The 22,708-nt window shown below is 44.6% G+C and overlaps 1 protein-coding gene across 1 annotated transcript in view; it reads right to left on the bottom strand.

Moving 5' to 3' along the window:
- ZYG11B (zyg-11 family member B, cell cycle regulator) overlaps positions 1–22,708 on the bottom strand; it is a 78,150-nt gene that overhangs the window by 50,053 nt on the left and 5,389 nt on the right. Inside the window, exon 2 of the mRNA XM_008265236.4 lies at positions 2,851–3,016. Coding sequence (XP_008263458.1) covers positions 2,851–3,016 — 166 coding nt within the window. The remainder of the gene's footprint in view (positions 1–2,850; positions 3,017–22,708) is intronic.

Here is a 22,708-nt window from a genome sequence, read left to right on the forward strand (position 1 = left end):
TAAAGGGATATAGGAGGAGGTAAGGTTTCTACATTTCACTCAAACTAATAAAGTGATAATATAAAGAGACTGTTCATGTTATCCACAAGAAACTCACTTCAAATATAATCTGAGCCAGGTTGAAAGTAAAAGGATAGAAAAGGTTATGTCAAGCAAATATTAATCAAAAGCATGTATGGCACATTAACATCAGATAAAGAACACTAACCAGATAGAGGCAAAGACAGACATAATGTCATGAGAAAAGGTCAGTCCACCAGGAAGATACAGTATATTAGATATTTATGCACTGAAAAATTTGCAAAATATGTGAAACAGAACTGTCAGGAGAAATACACAGATCCAAAATTATTGTGGGAGAATTAACATCCTTCTTTCAACAAGTGATCGTACAACTAGGAAGAAATCAGCACAGACACAGAAAAATTGAACCCCATTAAACAACAAGATCTGGTTCTCACTCAGAGAACACTGAATCCAACAACAGCCGAATGAAGACATTATTTGCAAGTGCTCACAAAACATAGATCAAAAAATACCTTGTCCTAGGCCTTTTTGCAAACCTCATGAAATGTAAAAGGATTGTTATTATAAGTGTGTTACCCAACAATGGACTCAAACTAAAATTCAGTAACAAAAAGTTAAAAGAAAATCCCCAAACATTTGGAAGCTAAACAATACATTTCTAAATAATCTATGGACCAAAAGGAGTCTCAAGAAAACAGGAGCCAGTGTTCTAGCACAGTGGTTAAGCCACAGCTTGCAATGCCCACATCCCGTATCAGAGTGCCATCTGAGTCCACACTGCTCCACTTTTCCATCCTAGTGCACCTGGGAAGACAGCAGAGGATGGCTCCAGTGCTTGGGCCCCTGCCACCCATGTGGGAGACCCAGATGGAATTCCTGGCTCATGGCTTTGGCCTGGCCCAGCCCTGGCTATTGTTGCCATTTGGTGAGCGAAACAGCAGATGAAACATCAATCTCTCATTCCCTCCCTCCCTCCCTCTCTCTTTCTTTCTCTCGCTCTCTCTCTCTCACTCTGCCTTTCAAATAAGTAAGTCAGAGAGAGAAAACATAAAAATACTGAACTAAATGAAAATATAACATCAAAAGTTATGGAGCTTAGCTAAAGTAGTACTGAGGGACATTTAAATACTAAGTGATAACTTTAGAAAGGAGGAAAGGTCTCAAATTAATATAATCTCAGCTCCCATATGAAGAACCTGGAAAGGAAAATAAACCAAGCAGAAGATGGAAAATAATAGAACAGAAATCAATGAAATTGAAAACAGATAAACAAAGGAAAAATGAAAGAAATAGCTGGTTCTCTAAAAAGACAGTAAAATTGACAAATTTCTAGCAGGGTTGACAAAGGAAAAAGAGAAGTCATCAGGGAGCCGGCACTGTGGCGCAGAGGGTTAAAGCCCTGGCCTGAAGCGCTGGCATCCTATACAGGTGCCGGTTCTTGTCCCAGCTGCTTCACTTCCAATCCAGCTCTCTGCTATGGCCTGGGAAAGCAGTAGAAGATGGCCCAAGTCCTTGGGTCCCCACGCCCATGTGGGAGACCTGGAATAAGCTCCTGATTCCTGGCTTCAGATTGGCGCAGTTCCGGCCATTGCGGCCATCTGGGGAGTGAACCAGTGGATGGAAGACCTCTCTCTCTGACTCTACCTCTCTCTGCAACTCTGTCTTTCAAATAAAATAATGATAAAAAAAAGTCATCAAATGTTACTATCAGAAATAAAACATGGGATATCACTACAGAACTCCTGGTTGGGACAGTCACATAACCTGCATTCACAGTTAATGTATTCTACACACACACACAGATGAGGGGGCTTCCAAAAGTTCATGGAAAATGGAAATAAAATATTTTGGTGCAAAATTATTGTGAAATCCATATGTAGTTATTTCACAAAATACAATTTCCATGAACCTTTTGAAGATTCCTCATAATATAAATTCATATGATTAACTGTATACATACATACATACAAGTATATATATAAGTCACAGCAAGACTATCAATCAGGGTATGAACATTTGGTATAGTGGTTAAGCTACTGCTGGAGCTGATGCTGTGGCATAGCAGGTAAAGCCGCTGTTTCAGTGTTGGCATTCCATACAGGCACCGGTTCAAGTCCCAGCTGCTCCATTTCTGATCCAGTTCTCTATTAAGGCCTGCAAAAGCAGTAGAAGATGATCCAAGTACTTGGGCCCTTGCACCTGCATGGGAGACCCGGAAGAAGCTCCTGGCTCTGGCTTCAGATCAGCCCAGCTCCAGCCACTGAGGCCATTTGGGGAGTGAACTGGCAGATGGTAGTCTCTCTGTCTGCCTCTGCCTCTCTCTAACTCTGCCTCTCAAATAAATAAATAAATAAATAAATAAATCTTTAAAAAAAAAAAAAAAAAGATACCGCTTAGGACACCTGCATCCCCTTCCTGGAGTGCACAGTTCCAGTCCTGACTCTGCTTCTGATTTTTAGCTTCCTACTAATGCACACCCTGGGAAGCAGATGATAGCCCCCAAATACTTGGGTCTCTGCCACGCATGTGAGAGACCAGATGGAGTTCTAGGTTCCCAGCTTTAACCTGGCCGAGTCCCAGCTGTTGTGGGCATCTGGGGAGTAAATCAACAGATGGAAGATACCTCTCTCTCTGCCTTTCAAATAAATTAAATAAGTAAGTAAATAACTTTAAAAAAAAAGATTCAGGATAGAGTAAAAATAAATAAAGGCTTTCTGGCCTTTTCTGTTATTTATCATAAAATAATTACATGACCACAACAATACTTCAAAACTCAGTGCCAATTCACAGCATACAATCACATTTTGCTCTGTTTATGCTTACCGTGAAAGGCCATGGTCTGAAGCAGTCGATCAGCCACCTCCTGTGGGAACACCCCAGGCTCCTGCAGACACAGCGTCCCATCCTGTCGTGCTGAGCAGAACTTCTCCAGGTGAGTAGTCAGGAAACTCAGGCAGATATCAAGTAAGGAATAGGGAGACGCCTCCTCCTTGGAGCCCAGGGGAAACATAAAGGGAACACAAAAGCCAGCCAGTTAGCATCCAGAAAAGCAGAGACGGAAACATCCTTTTACTCTTTCAACAAGTATTTACTCAGTGTCTGTCAGATGCCAAGGGTGAGATAAGGGGAACACAGTGTGAGAGAGAAACAGTGACCATTCCATACAGGCTGTTAGAGCCGGCAAGCACGTGGGGAGGGGTGGGGTCCAACCCACCAGGGATGCCCAGGGAAGACCTCAGAAGCACGGCAGATTACTCTTCCTAGATTACTCATCACCCTCCCCTGCTCAAACCTTCAGTGGATTCCCAAGGGCCTCAGAATAAATTGTTAAGTTCATGTCTGAGAACTTCCCAAAGCAAGCCCCAGCTTACTTTCAGCTTGATCTCCCACATAATTCCCATCCCAACCTGATGATTCAAAAATAAAACATTTGGCATAGGAGCCAAATGGGTTAAGCCACCACCTGTCACACAGGCATCCCAAATGAGTGCTGGTTCAAGTCTCAGCTGCTCCATTTCCAATCCAGCTTCTACAGAAGATGGCCCAAGTGCTTGGGGCCCTGCCATGCACATGGGAGACCTGGAGAGAGTTCCAGGCTCCTGGCTTTGGCCTAGCCCAGCCCTGGCCATTGAGGCCATTTAGGGAGTGAACCAGCAGATGGAAGACCTCTCTCTCTCTCCCCGTCTCTCTGTCTCTATCTTTTTGTAACTCTGCCTTTGAAATAATCTTTTTAAATAAATAAATAAATAATCTGGTATAGATATTGGCATTCTCACAGTCATTCTGGTCTGATGCATAAAGAACTAATCAAATCAGCAAAAAGATTTAAGCATGAGGGCTTTACACTTGATCTTAGCCAAAAGGCTGAGAAATGGTAAGCATAAGGGCTTTAATTACAGAAATATTATACATGTCCTCAACAATATTATAATTAAAATACAATTGTATTTAGTCACCCATTAGGTGATTTCTGTATGACTGCTGCTGTACAAGAATTATCCATTATGTCATCTATCCTTCATCACTATTTTACAAAGTACTAAAGCATCTTCATTTTTGCATAATTGAAATTAGTTTCAGGGGCCCAGCATTGTCCCTCTGCAATTTCAGCCACTGCCTGTGTTGCAGGCATCCCATATCTGATTGCTAGTCAGAGTCCTGACTACTCTGCTTCTGATCCAGCTCCCTGCTAATGCACCTGGGAAGGCAGTGTTCTATAAACCAAGTGCTTAGGCCCCTGCCACCCACATGGGAGACCCAGATAGAGTTCCAGGCTCCTGGTTTCACTCTGTTTCAGACCTGGCTATTGTGGCCATTTGGGGAGTGAACCAGCAGCTCTCTCTGTTGCTGTATCTTTCAAATAAATAATAATAAATAAATAAATCTTTTTTCAAAAGAAAGAAAATAGGCTCTGAAAAATAACATCTTTCTCAAAAGCATTCCACACACAGTAAGTGACAGTGTGGCTTCAAAATACGAACTGATTTGAGAGCGCAACTCTTAACCACATAATATTGTACATGTAACATTTTAATGGCTGAATAATATGTAGTCATTAGAAATTATATTTCACAACCGGCGCCGCAGCTCAATAGGCTAATCCTCCGCCTGTGGCGCTGGCACACCGGGTTCTAGTCCCAGTCGGGGCACCGGATTCTGTCCCGGTTGCCCCTCTTCCATTCCAGCTCTCTGCTATGGCCCGGGAGTGCAGTGGAGGATGGCCCAAGTGCTTGGGCCTTGCACCTGCAAGGCAGACCAGGAGAAGCACCTGGCTCCTGGCTACGGATCAGCACGGTGTGCCAGCACCGGCCGCAGCGGCCATTGGGGGGTGAACCAATGGAAAAAGGAAGACCTTTGTCTCTGTCTCTCTCTCTCACTGTCCACTCTGCCTGTCAAAAAAAAAAATTATATTTCACACCCAGCATTGTGGCACAGTGGGTAATGCCACTATCTGACACTAGCATCCCAGTGGGTGCCTGTTTGCATCCCAGCTGCTTCACTTATGACCTAGTTCCCTGCTAACGGCCTGGGAAAAGCAGCAGAAGATGGCCCAAGTGAATAATCCCTTGCCAACCATGTGGAGACCCGGAAGAAGCCCCTGGCTTCAACCTGGCCCAGCCTTGGCTGTTGCGACATCTGGGGAGTAAAGCAATGGACGGATGATCTGTCTCTCCCTCTCTCTAACTCTTGACTTTCAAATAAATACATTTTTTTTTTTTTTTTGACAGGCAGAGTTAGACAGTGAGAGAGAGAGAGAGACAGAGAGAAAGGTCTTCCTTTTCCATTGGTTCACCCCCCAAAATGGCCACTACGGCTGGAGCGCTGTGGCCGGCGCACTGCGCCAATCTGAAGCCAGGAGCCAGGTGCTTCCTCTTGGTCTCCCATACGGGTGGCAGGGCCCAAGCACTTGGGCCATCCTCCACTGCCTTCCCGGGCCACAGCAGAGAGCTGGACTGGAAGAGGAGTGACTGAGACTAGAACCCGGTGTGCCGGCACCACAGGTGGAGGATTAGCCAAGTGAGCCGTGGCGCCGGCCAATATATCTTTTTTTAAAAAAAGAAAACTATCTTAGTAAATGAGAAGATATTACATATTAATGATCAAACGACTTAACAGTGTTAAACTGATCTACAGATTCAATGCAATCCCTACCAAAAGGCTACTTGCAGGGTAGTGTTGTGGTACAATGGGTTGAATATTTAGTTCCTGCACTCTCTGGAGTTCATGTAAAGCAATGAGCTCTATGTGACTGCTGGACACAGCTTAGCCTCCAGCATGCCCTCACCCCCTCTCATGTGAGCTCCCCCCCTTATCTCTGTAACTCTGCCACTTAAATAAATTTTAAAAATTAAAATTTTTTTAAAAAGTTAAACATAGTGTTACTATATGACCCAGCAGTTTACTCCTAGTTGAACCATACCCGAGGGAAATGAAAACATGTCTATTCAAAAACTTGCACATGAATTTTTATAGCAGCATTATTTGTGATAACTAAAAACTACAAACTGTTTTTACTAACAACATTACTGATACCAAATGTGTTTCTGTTTTCCCTATACCAACAACGAATTCTGACACTGAATGTCCAAAATTCAATTCAAGTCTAATACTAACTATTTGAAATGGGTCTAGAGCTCATAGGTTAAGTCTCAATCCCGTAAGAGTGCCCTCACTTTGGCACCAGTCACAAGTCCCAGGTCTCTATTGTACTTCTGAACAACAGGCTGTAACTTGGGGATTCCTCAGAATGACTTCACGTTCAAGTATTGCTAAAATGACTCACGGAATTCAGGAAGGCACTTTACTTACTATTAATCTCTAGGGAGGGAAGATACTAAAAGTTGAATGAGTCATCAACAGAGAATCACTTAATCAATCATGCATATATGATGAGGCTTCCATAAAAACTCAGAAGTCTGGACTTTGGAGAGCTGGGTGCTGGACTCAGTGCTGGGAGGGAGGCCCACCTAGAGAGCACAGAAGCTCAGTGCCCCTTCTGTCACACCTTGGTCCTGTGTATCTTCCACCTGAGAGTTCATTTGTAGCCTTTGAGATAGCCTTCATTATAAACTGACAACAGTAAGAACTTGTTCCCTGGGTCTGTGAGCTGCTTTGGCAAATTCTCAAACCCAAGGGGGAGGTTGTAGGAACCTCCAGTTTGCAGCCCCGTCAGATAGAAGTTATGGGTAATCTGGGGACCTACTACTTGAAATTGGCATCTAAACTCGGGTTGGGCTTATGGGACTGAGCCCTTAGCCTGCAGGCGCCTGTGCTAATCTGGTTATTGTCAAAACTGAGTTCAAGTATAGGATACCCAACTGGGGTCCATAAGAGCTGCAGAACTGCTTGGTCTGCGGGAGAAAACCCACTTGTTGGTGTTCCGTTTGGAAGTGACAAGACGAGAAAATAGTTCATTTCTTGTGTTGCAGTTTTGTGCCAAAGTGAAGTACCAAGAGTACTGTGAGTTGGTTTTTGTTCCCATCACATGCCTTGGTCTTCTGGGCAACCAGCCCACATCCTAAAGCTATCCAGGGACCACCAGCCACAAGCTATCTCATCAGCATACAGAAGACACTGCATTTCAGGAGATTTCAAGGGTTTTAGGGCAGGGCCACCATCGTGGCACTGTGCACTGTGGTTAAGCTGCAGGCATCCCATATCAGAATGCTGTTTTTTTTCTTTTTTAAGATTTTTTTATTTACTTGAAAGGCAGAGTTACAGCAAGGCAGAGGCAAAGAAAGAGAGAGAGAGAGAGAGAGAGGGAAAGAGGTCTTCAGTCTGCTGGTTCACACCCCAAGTGGCTGCAACAGCTGGAGCTGGGCCAATCTGAAGCCTGAAACCAGGAGCCAGAAGCCAGGAGCTTCTTCCAGGTCTCCCACGTGGGTGCAGGGACCCAAGCACTTCGGCCAACTTCCGCTGCCTTCCCAGGGAAAGGCACTAGCAGGGAGCTAGATCAGAAGTGGAGGAGACGGAACTTGAACCAGCGCTGATATGGGATAACAGTGCTGCAGGCAGACTTCACTTGATACGCCACAGCACTGGCCCCAATTTCTTTTTAATATTTTCAATCCACAGATAAATAACCCACAGATACAGAGGGTCAATTGTTTCAATCTAAACATATTTTAGGGGTGGGCATTTAGCAACAAATTAATTAATTTAAAAAAATTAATAACAGTCTTTAAAACACTCATATTCCATGTTGCAGTACTTATTCATTCAGGACTTCCCTCCTTCCCAAAAAGGAAATAATCAGAGATATAAACAAAGGATTTATCCAAAGAGATTAATCACAGCTTTTTGATTACCCCCCCCCAAATACCAACACACACACACACACACACACAAGTCAAAGAATGAGGGAAAAGATAAGCAAATTATGGTATTTAAGGGTGGGTGTTTTGGCACAGCCAGTTAAACCACGGCGTGGGACACCTGCATCCCATGCTGGAGTGCTGGTTTGAGTCGCTGCTACTCTGCTTCTGATTCAGCTTCCTGCTAATGCATCCTGGGAGGCAGCGGATGATGGCTCAGGTACTTAGGTCCCTGCCACCCACGTGGTAAGCCCAGATGGTGTTCCAAACTCCTGCCTTCAGCCTGACCCCCCTTGGCTGTTGTAGGCATTTGGGGAGTAAACCAACAGATGGAAGTTCTCTCTGTCTCTCTCTCTCTCTCCATTGCTCTGACTTTCAAGATGAAAATAAATAAACATTAAAAAAGAATATCATGGTACAAAAATTCTGTAGAATATTTTTCAATAATTTAAATGTTTCTGAATAATTTTTATGACAAAGCAAAATACTAAGAATAAAATATTAATCTAAGCTAAATAAAAATCTTTAAGTGGGCAGAATTGCAATTATATATCCACACAGGTATAGGAAATGATACTGCCTGGAAATTGACGTCAGAATGTTAAAATTAGAAAGCTCCCTCAAAATAAATATTATATTATAGTAAACCTATAGAGAAAAGCAAGGAAAATATTTAAAATAAAGCAGGATAGTGATTATGGGACGAGGGACGGGGCAAGGAAGACGTAGCAGAGGGGCCGGGCACACAGGCAGAAATGACATGGGTCGTATTTCTTAGAAGCTGGTTGCCCACAATGGCCAGGGAAGAAGCTAGGCTTACTCCAGCTCTCCCACAGGCAAGGCAGGAACCCAACCACCTGAGCCATCCCCACTGCCCCCTAGTCTGCTTCAGCAGGAGCTGAGTCGGAAGCAGAGCTGGTGATCACACCCAGGCACTCTGATGTTGGATGTGGACATCTTAACCACTAGGCCAAAAGCCTGCCCCAGCAGCTGCAGCTTTAGATACTTGTTTTGTTCTATGGCTTATACAAATGCTTCATGTAGCCTTTTGAATATATCAAATTGTTCAAAATGGAAAACGGTACAATGTGTACAAATACATTTTTTTCAATTATGTTTCTACATTCCAAATATTGTGTCTTGGTAACCAAAAACAGGGTCAATTTTATCAGTGATAGTCATATTTCTCAATGATAAATGTACTCCCACTGGTAAGAAGACACCTTTGGGACTGGCGCTGTGGTATCATGGGTAAAGCTGCCTCCTCCTGCATTGCCTGCATCCCATATGGGTTTTGGTTATGTGAGTCCTGGCTGCTCCACTTCTGATCCAGCTCCCTGCTAATGTGCCTGGGAAGGCAGTGGAAGATGGCCCAAGTGCTTGGGCCCACATGCCCACATGGGAGACCCAGAAGAAACTCTAGGCTCCTGGCTTTGGATCGGCCCAGTAAGGGCAGTTGCAGCCATTTGGGGAGTGAACCAGCAGATGGAAGACCTCTCTCTCTCTTTCTCTCTCTGTCCCTCTCTTCTTCTCTCTCTGCCTCTGCTTCTCTGTAACTCTGCCTTTCAAATAAATAAATAACTCTTTTTTTTTTTTTTTTTTTTTTTTTGACAGGCAGAGTGGACAGTGAAAGAGAGAGACAGAGAGAAAGGTCTTCCTTTGCCGTTGGTTCACCCTCCAATGGCCGCCGCGGCCAGCGCGCTGCGGCCGGCGCACCGCGCTGATCCGATGGCAGGAGCCAGGAGCCAGGTGCTTTTCCTGGTCTCCCATGGGGTGCAGGGCCCAAGCACCTGGGCCATCCTCCACTGCACTCCCTGGCCACAGCAGAGGGCTGGCCTGGAAGAGGGGCAACCGGGACAGAATCCGGAGCCCCGACCGGGACTAGAACCCGGTGTACCGGCGCCACTAGGCGGAGGATTAGCCTAGTGAGCCGCAGCGCCGGCCATAAATAAATAACTCTTAAAAAAAAAAAAAGACAGCTTTTCTAATAGACTCAGTGAAATTATTTTGTAAAAGTGTTTATTTATGTATATATGTGTATAGATGTATATATATATGTATATATATCTACATATGTATACATATATATAACAGAATACTTTTTTTAAAAGATTTTATTTATTTATTTGAAAGTCAGAGTCACACAGAGAGAAAAGAGGCAGAGAGAAAGAGAGGTCTTCCATCCGCTGGTTCACTCCCCAGTTGGCTGCAACAGCCAGAGCTGTGCTGATTTGAAGCCAGGAGCCAGGAGCTTCTTCCGGGTCTCCCACATGGTGCAGGGGCCAAAGGACTTGGGCCATCTTGTACTGCTTCTCCAGGCCATAGCAGAGAACTGGATCAGAAGAGGAGCAGCCGGGACTAGAACCAGTGCCTATAGGGGATGCCGGTGCTTCAGGCCAGGGCGTTAACCTGCTGTGCCACAGCGCCGGCCCCAACGGTATACTTTTATTTTTCCTAAATTGACTGAAATGTAACTTTTCAGTACTGCTTTCATGCCTTTTTATATTCCCCAGACTTTTAACCATCAGATAATGACAGACTGAGTTTTAGGGGAGTTCTCAGGGAAGCAATTAGAATGTATAAGGAAATTAAGTAGTAAATAAAAAAGGAAGTTTGAGGAATATATCCATGAACTCTATATTGTACTTCATGTTTCAAGAAATGTATATAAAGGGCCCAGTGTTGTGGCACAGCAGGTTAAATAGCCACCTGCGATGCCAGCATCCATATCAGAGTACTGGTTTGACTTCTGGCTGCTTCACTTCCAATCCAGCTCCCTGCTAATGCACCTGGGAAAGTGGGATGGCCCAATGAAGTACCACTTTGTTTTTTTTTGTTTGTTTGTTTGTTTGTTTTTTATTTTTTGACAGGCAGAGTGGACAGTGAGAGAGAGAGAGACAGAGAGAAAGGTCTTCCTTTGCCGTTGGTTCACCCTCCAATGGCCGCCGCGGCCGGCGCGCTGCGGCCGGCGCACCACGCTGATCCGATGGCAGGAGCCAGGAGCCAGGTGCTTTTCCTGGTCTCCCATGGGGTGCAGGGCCCAAGCACCTGGGCCATCCTCCGCTGCACTCCCTGGCCACAGCAAAGAGCTGGCCTGGAAGAGGGGCAACCGGGACAGAATCCGGCGCCCCGACCGGGACTAGAACCCGGTGTGCCGGCGCCGCAAGGCGGAGGATTAGCCTAGTGAGCCGCGGCGCCGGCCTTGAAGTACCACTTTGTAAGAAAATGTTATACATGTTGCCTGAAACGGTAAGGAAATTGAGGCTTCATGTTTGAATAAAGATACCTGGTCAAGGTCTGAACTAGAAAATTCTTAAGTCAAAGAACTATTAATGCAATACACATCACCACAAACCAGACTTAATTAATATACACAACAAATGAGATAAAGCTAAGTTATTGATAATTCATGATTAAGAAACAAAACTAGTGCCGGCGCCGCGGCTCACTAGGCTAATCCTCCGCCTTGCGGCGCCGGCACACCGGGTTCTAGTCCTGGTCAGGGCGCCGGATTCTGTCCCGGTTGCCCCTCTTCCAGGCCAGCTCTCTGCTGTGGCCAGGGAAGTGCAGTGGAGGATGGCCCAAGTGCTTGGGCCCTGCACCCCATGGGAGACCAGGATAAGTACCTGGCTCCTGCCATCGGATCAGAGCAGCACGGCGGCCATTGGAGGGTGAACCAACGGCAAAAGGAAGGCCTTTCTCTCTGTCTCTCTCTCTTACTGCCCACTCTGCCTGTCAAAAAAAAAAAAAAAAAAAAACACACACAACAACTAGTAACAATCACACCTCAACCAATTCAAGACAACATGCTGTACAAGGCTCCCTTAAGAAATTATAAGAATTCCTACAAACACTGTATATATACGACTGGAGCTTTGTAACACTTCCAAGTGTCACACTTAATAAAAAATTAGAGTTCCTAGTAAACTCTAGTAGCTGCTAACTTTAATTTGATAATTACTCAATTTTATTAATCCTTAATAACTCAATCAGTAGTTCTCTAGACTGGAGGCTTTAATAGTAGATAAAAATTTAAAAGGAGAAAAAACCTGCATCATTTACAAGCCCCTGGGAGTTAAGGAAAGGATTTCTGGAACAGTTCATGATCCACCAAGAACTCTAGGTTAAAACCGTCAGTGTTAAGAACCACACCTTATCCAATTTTGTATTCCCTACACTGAGGGTACATGCTTCCTGTCTACTGAATAGGGAATAAGTACGAATAAAAGAACTGTTCACAAGTAGATCCTCTGTTTTAAATCACACTTCTTTTTAAAATTTAAAATTTTATTTTCACTTTATTTGAAAGGCAGAGGGACAAAGAGACAGACAGACATTCTATCCACTGGTTCACTCTCCAAATACCCACAACAGCCAGGGGTGGGCTAGGCTGAAGCCAGGAGCCTGGAACTCCATCCAGGTCTCCCATGTGGATGCCAGGGACCAAGTACTTGTGCCATCACGTGCTGCCTCCCAGGGTGCACATTAGCAGGAAGCTGGTTAGGAAGAAGAGAAACTGGACCTTAACCAGAGCACTCTGATATAGGATGTGGGCATCCCAAGCGGTATCTTAACCACTGCACCAAATGCCCACCCCAGAACCACAGCTTCCTATAAAGAGTTGAAACACCTGGGGCACGGAGCAATAAAGATGAGGCAGAAAGGAACCTCAGACCATTAGCTCTTCCTAAACCTCCTCAGGGCTTTCTTTTCATCTTGCCTCCCACTCTGATTGGTTTCCCCCTTTTGTCTTATTGTCTCGCCTTCCTTGAAGTCACCTCCATGACCCTCAGCCAGAGGCATGTACTTCCCCATGACTTAGTTATGTGTTTTGTTGGTTGGTTTTGTGAAGTTTCATGTTGTTACTGTATTTCCAGAGCCATGGCAAACAGGCATTTCAACATTCTGGGCACAGCCCCATCCGTTTCTACCAAGTCATCCACTGGTGGGTGAGGGGGCTGCCACTGGCATGACCAACAACAGAAGCCATTCGCATGGACCAGGCATGTTATACCCAGGAACTGAAGCCCCATAGTATGCATCTAACTATTTGCTGAATTAGTAAATTATGGGATGGAAGATTTGTCTCAAAACTTGTGTCTCCTCATGATATTACTTTAGGAAACATCTGATATAAAAAACAATAAAATGGCCTCAATTCTTCAGTAATGGACCTATGACCTTCAGAATCTGAATAATGAGGCCTGTGATTTGGTTCATTACAAAGAAAAGTATCCTTTTTAATTCTATCAGTTAGTATTAGCAGATACTAGTCTTGTTTATGTGATCCCTTTGACTCTTAATCCTATCATTATGATCAATTATGAACTGAAACTGATCACTTTGACTAGTGAGATGGCATTGGTACATGCCACCTTGATGGGATTCAATTGGAATCTCCTGGCACGTTTCTAACTCTACCATTAGGGGTAAGTCCAATTGAGTGTGTGCCGAACTGTACATCTCCTCCCTCTCTTATTTCCACTCTTAAATTTAACAGGGATCACTTTTCAGTTAAATTTAAAGGAGAGAACAATCCAACATGGAAAGTAGGATACACAGCAAACTCATAGAATGGCAGATGTCCTAAGCAGCATTCTGACCTCAGAATCAGCCCTTAAGGCATTCAGTTCTGGCTAAAAAGCCCTTGAGAGTATTTTAGGCATGGAAAGATGGAAAGCCAAGACACTCTGGCAAAAAAAAAAAAAAAAAAAAAAAAAAACAACAACAACACACAACAACACCTAAATGAAAGATCTCTGTGAGTGAGGTCCCAAGGGAAAGAACAGGCCAAAGAAGGAGGTACCTTTCTCTGAAGGGAGGAGAGAACTTCCAATTTGACGATGGCTTTGTCTAAATAAGATCAGAGCTGGTGAACTCAAGAGGCTTCCACAGCCTTGGCAGCTCATGACAAGAGCCTCGGGTGATTACTGACGTCATAAATAAGAATGCCAATTGTTAAATCAACAACAGGAGTCACTGTGCACTTACTCCCCATGTAGGATCTCTGTCCTTACTGTGTTGTACTATGTGAATTAACAGTATAACTAGTACTCAAACAGTACTTTATACTTTGTGTTTCTGTGTGGGTGCAAACTGTTGAAATCTTTACTTAATATATACTAAATTGATCTTCTGTATATAAAGATAATTGAAAATGAATCTTGATGAAGAATGGGATGGGAGAGGGAGTGGGAGATGGGATGGTTGCGGGTGGGGGGAGGGTGGTTTTGGGGGAAAAGCCGCTATAATCCAAAAGTTGTACTTTGGAAATTTATATTTATTAAATAAAAGTTAAAAAAAAAAAAAAAAAAAAACAAAGAAAAGTATCCTTTATGGATAATGCTGGCTAACAACAATGGCTTACAATCAAACACTATCGGATGCTTTATTCCATTTGATACAATAACCCTCTGAAATGAAAAGTGCTGCAAATTTCATTTTACAGATAAGGATGCAGCAGCAACCAAAATAAAGTGACTTCTCTAGAAGAGAAACACTGAATTGTATTCAAATTCCAGGGTGTCACAGTAGCCCCATTATCAGACTTCTCTGAGCCTAGGTCTGTCCTTTGTGGACAGGGATAGTGTGAGTCCTTACCTCACGATGCTGCCACTGATACGACATGAGACGGGGTAGTTACGGTCCCAGCGTAATGCCTGGCTGAGCAGTTTTCAGTTAAGTGGCCTCTCTCACAGCCCACAGTCTTGCACACAGAGACTTCAAAAAGTTCGTGGGAAATGGAACTGAAAGTTTATGATGGTACCAAGGACTCTTGAAATCCATCATAGTTTTTCCATGAACTCTGTGAAGACTCCCTCATACAGACGTGGGTGTGAGACACATAGGATGCTGTTTCATGGTTGTAGATTCTCAAGAAAAGCTTTTCCCATCAGAATCCTGGTCAATACAAACTCCTCCTCCTTCTCTCCTGTGCCACAAGGCAGACAATTCGTAGTCCACTTTTCACCAAGAGTGCAGGTCTTGTAGGGTCCTGACTTTATGTTGTCTCAGTTCTGTATGAATCAAGTTCAAGGTTCCATCTCTCACCTGAAAGGTTCCTAAGACTGACAGGTCCTCTGACAGACTACAATGGCTCTTTTTTTTTGCACTCCTCAGAGATATTATTTTTTTTCCTTAAGATTGGGCCACAGACCAAGTGACTAAAAATATTACAAATGAGAATCTGTAGAAATCTTACTGACATCTTTTGTTAGGCCTGTGTAATACTGTTTGGTAGAGGGGGGCTGGCATTGCAGCACAGTGGAGTTAAGCCACCACCTGCAGCACCAGCGTCCCGTATCAGATCACAGTTCAAGTCCTAGCTGCTCTGCTTCTGGTCCAGCTCCCTGTAATTTTGCCTGGGAAAGCAGCAGAGGATGGCCTAAGTCCTTGGGCCCTACCACCCTCCTGGGACACCCGGACAGTGTTCCAACCACTGCCATTGTGGCCATTTGAGGAGGAAACCAGCAGATGGAAGATCTCTTTCTCTCTGTTACTCTACCTTTCAAGTAAATAAATAAATCTTAAAAAAAAAAAAAAAAAAAAAAAAAAAAGAGTGAGGGTCTGGAAGTCAGGCTGCCTGGATGAGAACGCCAGCCCTACCTCTGAGAAACCTACAAAACCTGAAGCAAAACACTTACCCCCTCCTTCCATCTCAGTCTTACCATCTGTAAACTACAGACAATAGCAACTGCCCAACCACAGGACTATCACCAGAATTAATAACTTCTGCCAGCATGGTGATACAAAGGGTTAAGTCATGACCTGTGATGTCAGCATCTCATATGAGTGCAGGTTTGAGTCCTGGCTGCTCCACTTCAATCCAGCTCCCTGCTAACGTGCCTGGGAAAGTAGCAGAGGATGGACCAAGTCTTTGGGCCCCTACACCCATTTGGGAAACCTGGAGGAAGTTCCTGGCTCCTGGCTTCAGATTGGCCCATCTCTGGTCATTGCAGCTACTTTGGGGAGTGAACCAGTGGATGGAAGATGTCTGTCTCTCTCTCTCTCTCTGTCTTTAACTCTGCTTTTCAAATAAATAATAAATAATTTAAAAATATATTCTAAGTGTAAAACACTGAGGACAGTGACTGGCATATATTAACAGCTCATAGATATTAGCCATTGTTGTATTCCCAGAGCCTGAAACAATGCCTACAACATGGTGGGCACTTATATGCTTATTAAATGAATAAAGGAATGGTGAAGTACAATTGTTTTTTTTTTTTTTTTAAAGTTTATTTGATTTATTTTGAAAGTCAGAGTTATAGAGAGGAAGAGACAGAGAGAGATCTTCCATCAGCTGGTTCATTCCCCAGATGACCACAATGGCTAGCACTGAGCCAGGCCAAAGCCAGGGGCCAGGAGCTTCATCCAGGTCTCCCACGTAGGTGCAGGGGCCCCAAGAACTTGGGTCATCCTTCACTGCTTTTCCCAAGCACATTAGCAGGGAGGTGGATCAGAAGTGGAGCAGCAGGGATTCGAACCAGCACCCATAAGGGATGCCAATGTCACAGGTGGCATAGCTTTACCCGCTATGCCACAGCGCCAGCCCCAGTGAAGTACAAACTTTTTGTTAGGTATAATTAGAGGTTTTTTTTGTTTTTTTTTTTTTTTTTGCCTCTATAGAAAGAGATTATATGTCCAGAAAGAAATATTAAGTCTTAAATCTAGCTTGAAGTTCAAGAGTGGAATTGAAAGGTAGACAGGTGCCCTCTGAGTTCACAGGTACCTGGAAGCAGCTTCAGATACCAGACATCTCTGACTCCCATTCTACTGCCGTAGCAGTCGCTTCTTAGTTTATGGCTACATCTTCTCCTCTGCATTTCAACCAAGCCAGGCCTCCAGAAATAAGCCTCAGATGTGATCTAATCCCCCGCCCCCCATCATTTCAGAGATGAGGAAGGCCAAGAAGGAGCCAAGTGTATAGATACTTTGCAAATTTGCCATGAACCATGAGAGCTATTTTTCTTTTCTAAAACCACCAGCTACTCTTCAGAGACCCCTACTGCCCAATTTGAAAGCAGGCAAAGTGAGCTGCTTGCATGGATCACCTCAAGGCCTGCCAGAAGGACAAGCAGCCAGGTGCTCAAGGGCACCGAGGGAGGCTTCTCCATCCCGGAGAGGGGAATGAGCCCCCTCCCTTCCAGCTCAGGCCCTGTAATAAAGCTAGTCAGACACAGAACCACAGATCAGGTCAGAAATCGCTGGGCCAATGAGCAGATCATAGGGCTTGATAACTCAAAGAGGTGCTGTGACATTTTTCTCTAACCTACAAGCATGGGTTCTGAAACAGATGCAGGGTTAGTAATGGAAAGAGCACTGGGCTTGCAGGCAGCCCTGACCCCACTGTTAACTAGCTGTGCCACCTCGGGATGATCAGTTTACTTCTCAGTTCCCTCATCTGAAAAAAAAATGAAGCTAAGCCTCTTAACTGGGATGTCTATTGAAAATGCCTTTAAGACACCAAAGCTGGGGGGCAGACATGGTCTAGCAGGTCAAGCCACTGCTTGGGAAGCCTGCATCTCATATCAGAGTGCCTATGATTGAGTCCTACCTCTACTTAAGATCCAGCGTCCTGCTAATGAGCCTGGGAAGCAGTAGATGATGGCCCATGTACCGGGGTTCCTGCCACCCACATGGGAAACCAGGATGGAGTTCCTGGCTCCTGGCTTGGGTCTGGCCCAGTCCTGGCTTTTGCAGGTATTTGAGCTGTAAATAAGAAGATGAAGATTCTCTCTTTCTCTGTTTCTCTTTCACCATGCCTTTTAAATAAATAAATAAAATTTAAAAAATACTAAAGCAGGGCAGGCATTTGGCCTAGCAATTAGGATGCCACCAAGAATACCTATAACCCATACTGGAGCACCTGGCTTCAGGTCCCAGGTTCACTCACAGTTTCAACTTCCTGCTAATGCATGCCATGGGAGGAAGTGAAGGCTCAAATATTTGGGTCCCTGCCACCCATGTGGGAGACCCGGATTGAATTCCTGACTCACAACTTTGCTGTTGTGGGCATTTGGGAAATGAACCAGCAGATGGAGATCTCTCTCTCTTTTCTGTCTCTCTCTTTGTGTGTATGTGTGTGTTGTGTGTGTCTGCATCTCAAATAAAATAGTAAAGCACCATAAAGATGTTTCCATCGTTAACTAAAGGTGTCTGGTGTGAAGAGGTGGATAGTACATTCACGGAGGTAAGGCTCAAATTACACAAAACTTAAACCTACAAAGACAGCCTGCCCAGATCCCCTGGCACCACAGCTAACAGGATGTATCTGCTCTACTCTAGGACTCTATCCTACCTTACCTTTAAGAGATAGAAGAAATTAGAGATGAGATTCCAGGTACCTGGAAGCAGCTTCAGATACCTTCTTATTTTAGAGATTTTAAAATGGAGATAATAAAGAAGTGAAATGATTCGCCATGATACATTAGGTCTAAGAAAATAACTGACATTACGTCACCAAGACACTTCAAGCTTTTTTAAATGCCCTTAGAAAAGGAGACCACAACACCGAACAGGCATTAAGAAACTGGACGTTAAGAAAAATACTTACACCACGGACAACTGGATATAGGAAAAAAGGCAAGAAAGAAAAGATCCTCATATAGAGGTAATACATTTTTCTTAAATAATTAGCTATCCCTCTAGATTCACCAGTAACTGACTGCTTCCTACTGGAGTTTCAACATTCTGCTTTCTGGAGGGATGCCACCACAGATCGTAGGTTACCTGCCAAGTGTTTAAGCTCAGAGAAATACTGCTTTGAGATTTACCCTAAAACCACTTGGCCTCAACCTTCCTGCTAAACCCTTCTGGCGAGAACACCTATCCTAGGTCAAAAGCACCACCAGGGCTAGTAAGAGAAACCATCTTATCCGCCGAACCTCTTTTCCCCCTTAAGGGGACCTGTACAGAGTGTTCAGCTTTTTCTTTTCCTCTTTCACAACTCACATCTCAGTTAACAGCACCTTATGCAATCTCTACAGAGCACACACATTCATTCACTGAACAAATATTTGTCAGCTTACTGTGTCTAAGGTACTGTGTTAAGTGCTTAAGACATGAAGCTGAAAAAACAGCGGAGCCCCTGCCTCAGGGAGCTCACAGTATGGAGAGACAGCAGCTTTGTAACAAGCCGTGAGGTTAAGCAGAACAACTCAACCGGCACATGCAGAGAGCATGGAAGAGGCAGTGGCAAGGAACGACCCTACCAGCCTGGAGGTAACTGAGAGCCTCACAGGTGGCGGGCTTAAGGAGACACCTGAAGGCTTAAATGTCAAAAAAACCCATCAAAACAGAAGTTAAAGAAAAAGCACCTTAGAGGCATGAAAAAGAACATACTCTGTGTTCGGTGTTGCTGAGTTTAAATGCAAAGACTTCCTCATCCAACAAGAAATAGCCTGAAGCAGCAGAGAAGATTTGGTGATAAGGGTCCTCGCACACCGTAACAAATATTTTCATCCCACAATTTTTGCTGAGACCCTACCCCAAGGGTACTTCAAAAAGTTTATAGAAAGTGTAATTAAAATGTCTATTTTGGTGGCCGGCGCCGCGGCTCACTAGGCTAATCCTCCGCCTAGCGGCGCCGGCACACCAGGTTCTAGTCCCGGTTGGGGCGCCGGATTCTGTCCCGGTTGCCCCTCTTCCAGGCCAGCTCTCTGCTGTGGCCAGGGAGTGCAGTGGAGGATGGCCCAGGTGCTTGGGCCCTGCACCCCATGGGAGACCAGGAAAAGCACCTGGCTCTTGGCTCCTGCCATCGGATCAGTGCGGTGCGCCGGCCGCAGCGCACCGGCCGCAGCGGCCATTGGAGGGTGAACCAACGGCAAAGGAAGACCTTTCTCTCTGTCTCTCTCTCTCACTCTCCACTCTGCCTGTCAAAAAAAAAAAAAAAAAAATGTCTATTTTGGTACCAAAAATTAACTTGTTTAAAGATTTATGTATTCACTATGTGAAAGAGTTAACACAGAGAGAAGGAGAGACAGACAGAGTGAGGTCTTCCATCTGCTGGTTCACTTCCCAAATGGCCTCTAAGGCCAGAGCTGGGCCACACCAGCGCCAAGAGCCTGGGATTCTATCCAGGTCCCCCAAGTGGGTGGCCGGGGTGCAAGTACTTGGTCCACGTTTCATTGCTTTCCCAGGCGTATCAGCAGGGAGGGAGCTGGATCAGAAGTAGAGCAACCAGCACTAATAGAGGGGTGTTGGTATCGCAGGCAGCAGCTTGATTCACTGAGCCACAATGCCAGCCCTGGTGCCAAAGAATTTTGAAATCACATTTATAAGGAGTCTTCCAAAATTTCACAGAAAATGTATATTATGAAAAAAAGTGTGGATTTCAAAAACCTTTGCAGTAAACCAAATTTACCTATTTAAAAACTTTTATTCATTTACTTATTTTGAGAGGCAGAGAGAAAGGCAGAGATAGTTCTCATCCATTGGTTCACTCCCCAAATGCCTATAATAACCTGGGCTTGGCTAGTCCAAAGCCAGGAGCCAGAAACTCAATCCAGGTTCCCCCATGTGAGTAGCAGGGACCCAACTACTTGAGCTATCACCCCTTACTTCCCAGGATATGCATTAGCAGGAACCTAGAATTGGGAGTGGAGCTGGGATTCAAACGCAGGCACTCCAGCATGGTAGGCAAGGATTCCAAGCAGTGTCATAACCCCCTTAGCCAAATGCCTGCCTCAAATGTATCTTTTAATTTCATTTTCCACAAGTTTTTATTTACTTATTTATTTGAAAGAGAGAGACAGACAGAAAAAGCTCCCATTTGCTGGTTCACTCCCCAAATGGCTGCAACAGCCAAGAGTGGGCCAAGCCAAAGACAGGATCTGGGAACTCACTGCAGGTCTGTCACATGGGCAGCAGGAACCCAGTGACTTGAATCATCAGCTCCTGCCTCCCAGGATCCCCATTACTGAGGGCTGAGTCAGGAACCTCGGGAGGGGTTTCAAGCCCAGAGTCTCCCAATGTGGGATGAGGGCATCTTAACTGATGTCTTTACCAGTAGGCCAAACATGTGCCCCTTGAAGTGTTTTGTTCAGGACATTATTAAATGGTGTATATAGTGTAAAAATAAATTTACCTTTACTTAAATTTATCCCTTTCTTCTATCACACCAAAACTATTTTAAAAAATGCTCTTGGAAATAATTTAAGCATGACTTCTAGAATGGACAAGTTTAATAAAAAGGACTAAATATTAACATCATTTTGAGACATAGTTATTTTGAAATTGATAATCCATAAGAGGTTTGATATACAGTGCCACAAAGTTAGATATGATGAAAATTTCAGTAACTTAAGATAATTTTTCCTAGAGAAAGTCAATACAGGTTACTCAGAAAATAACTGCAATGACTATTCCAAAGAGAACAAAGTGGTTGAGTCTTGTTTGCAAATGTTAGTGAAATAGGAACTGGTGCTGTCTTCATAAATGATGGCTCCCATGGACAAGATTTATCATCTATGGAAAATAACCACCTCTGTGGCGGCACTGTTTAATTTAGAAATTATTTAGTCAGCTAATAAATTACATGCCTGAAAGTAGGGTTGGGAGATACCAAATACCACCAGGGTTAAGGTTAATCTCTACCTACAATTCTAATTCTACATATAACATATAATTCTTTTTAAGCAAAAAGGAAATTTGGGAAGATTTTCATCCTCCTGTAGGACATTCCTCCACTGCGCTTCTGACCCCGATTCATACTAGGCTGAGATCTCTCAGACTGGTGGTTCAAAAGCATATGCGTGGCTGGCGCCGCGGCTCACTAGGCTAATCCTCCACCTTGTGGCGCTGGCACACCGGGTTCTAGTCCCGGTCGGGGCACTGGATTCTGTCCCGGTTGCCCCTCTTCCAGGCCAGCTCTCTGCTGTGGTCAGGGAGTGCAGTGGAGGATGGCCCTGCACCCCATGGGAGACCAGGAGAAGTACCTGGCTCCTGCCATCGGATCGGCACAGTGCGCCAGCTGCAGCGCACTGGCCGCGGCGGTCATTGGAGGGTGAACCAACAGCAAAGGAAGACCTTTCTCTCTGTCTCTCTCTCTCACACTGTCCACTCTGCCTGTCAAAAAAAAAAAAAAAAAAAAAAAAAAAGCACATGCGTGGAAGGGACTTCTGTTGAATGGCTCCTTCCCCTACCCCACCCCCCCACACACACCCTTTTGCCCAGTTGCAAGAAGACATTTATAGAGTCTGAGCTGTGGCACAGTAAATTAAGCTTCTGCCTGTGGTGCCGACATCCCATATGGGTGAAGTTCGAGTCCCAGCTGCTTCACTTCCAATCCAGCTCCCTGCTAATGTGCCTAGGAAAGCAGTGGAAGATGGCCCAAGTTCTTGGGCCCCTGCACCCATGTGGGAGACCTGGAAGAAGCTCCCAGCTAACACCAACCTCCATCTTTTTAGCGTAAAATGCCACTGAAATAAGAAATATAATAATTGGTAGCCCCAGTGCAAACCCTAGGAAGGGGGGTCATTGTTGCCTGGGAATTATTTTCCTGTTGCTCTATCTATGTCTGCCTTGTGTGCACCCTCTTCAGGGACAATGTCTCTGACTTCCATATACCCACATAGTCTGAAGCCCTAGGCAAATACCATATGCTGAGAAGGCACCAAAGATGTGCTCCTCGACTGAATCCTAGTAGAGAGCATTGTTAAAACAGGCTCTCTACGCGATATATGTGAAAAGATGTGTCTGTGTATCAGTGTATCTTTCACATGGTGACTATCACTTAATATAATCTGCACTCAGCCATTACAGGGCAATAAGGATAATATCAGCAACCAAAGAAAACAATAATAAATAAGATGGGAGCAGGCATTGGGCGCAGAGGGAGAGACACCACCCTAGGACACCAGCATCCC

This window comes from Oryctolagus cuniculus, chromosome 7, assembly GCF_964237555.1.
Source record: "Oryctolagus cuniculus chromosome 7, mOryCun1.1, whole genome shotgun sequence".
NCBI lineage: Eukaryota > Metazoa > Chordata > Mammalia > Lagomorpha > Leporidae > Oryctolagus > Oryctolagus cuniculus.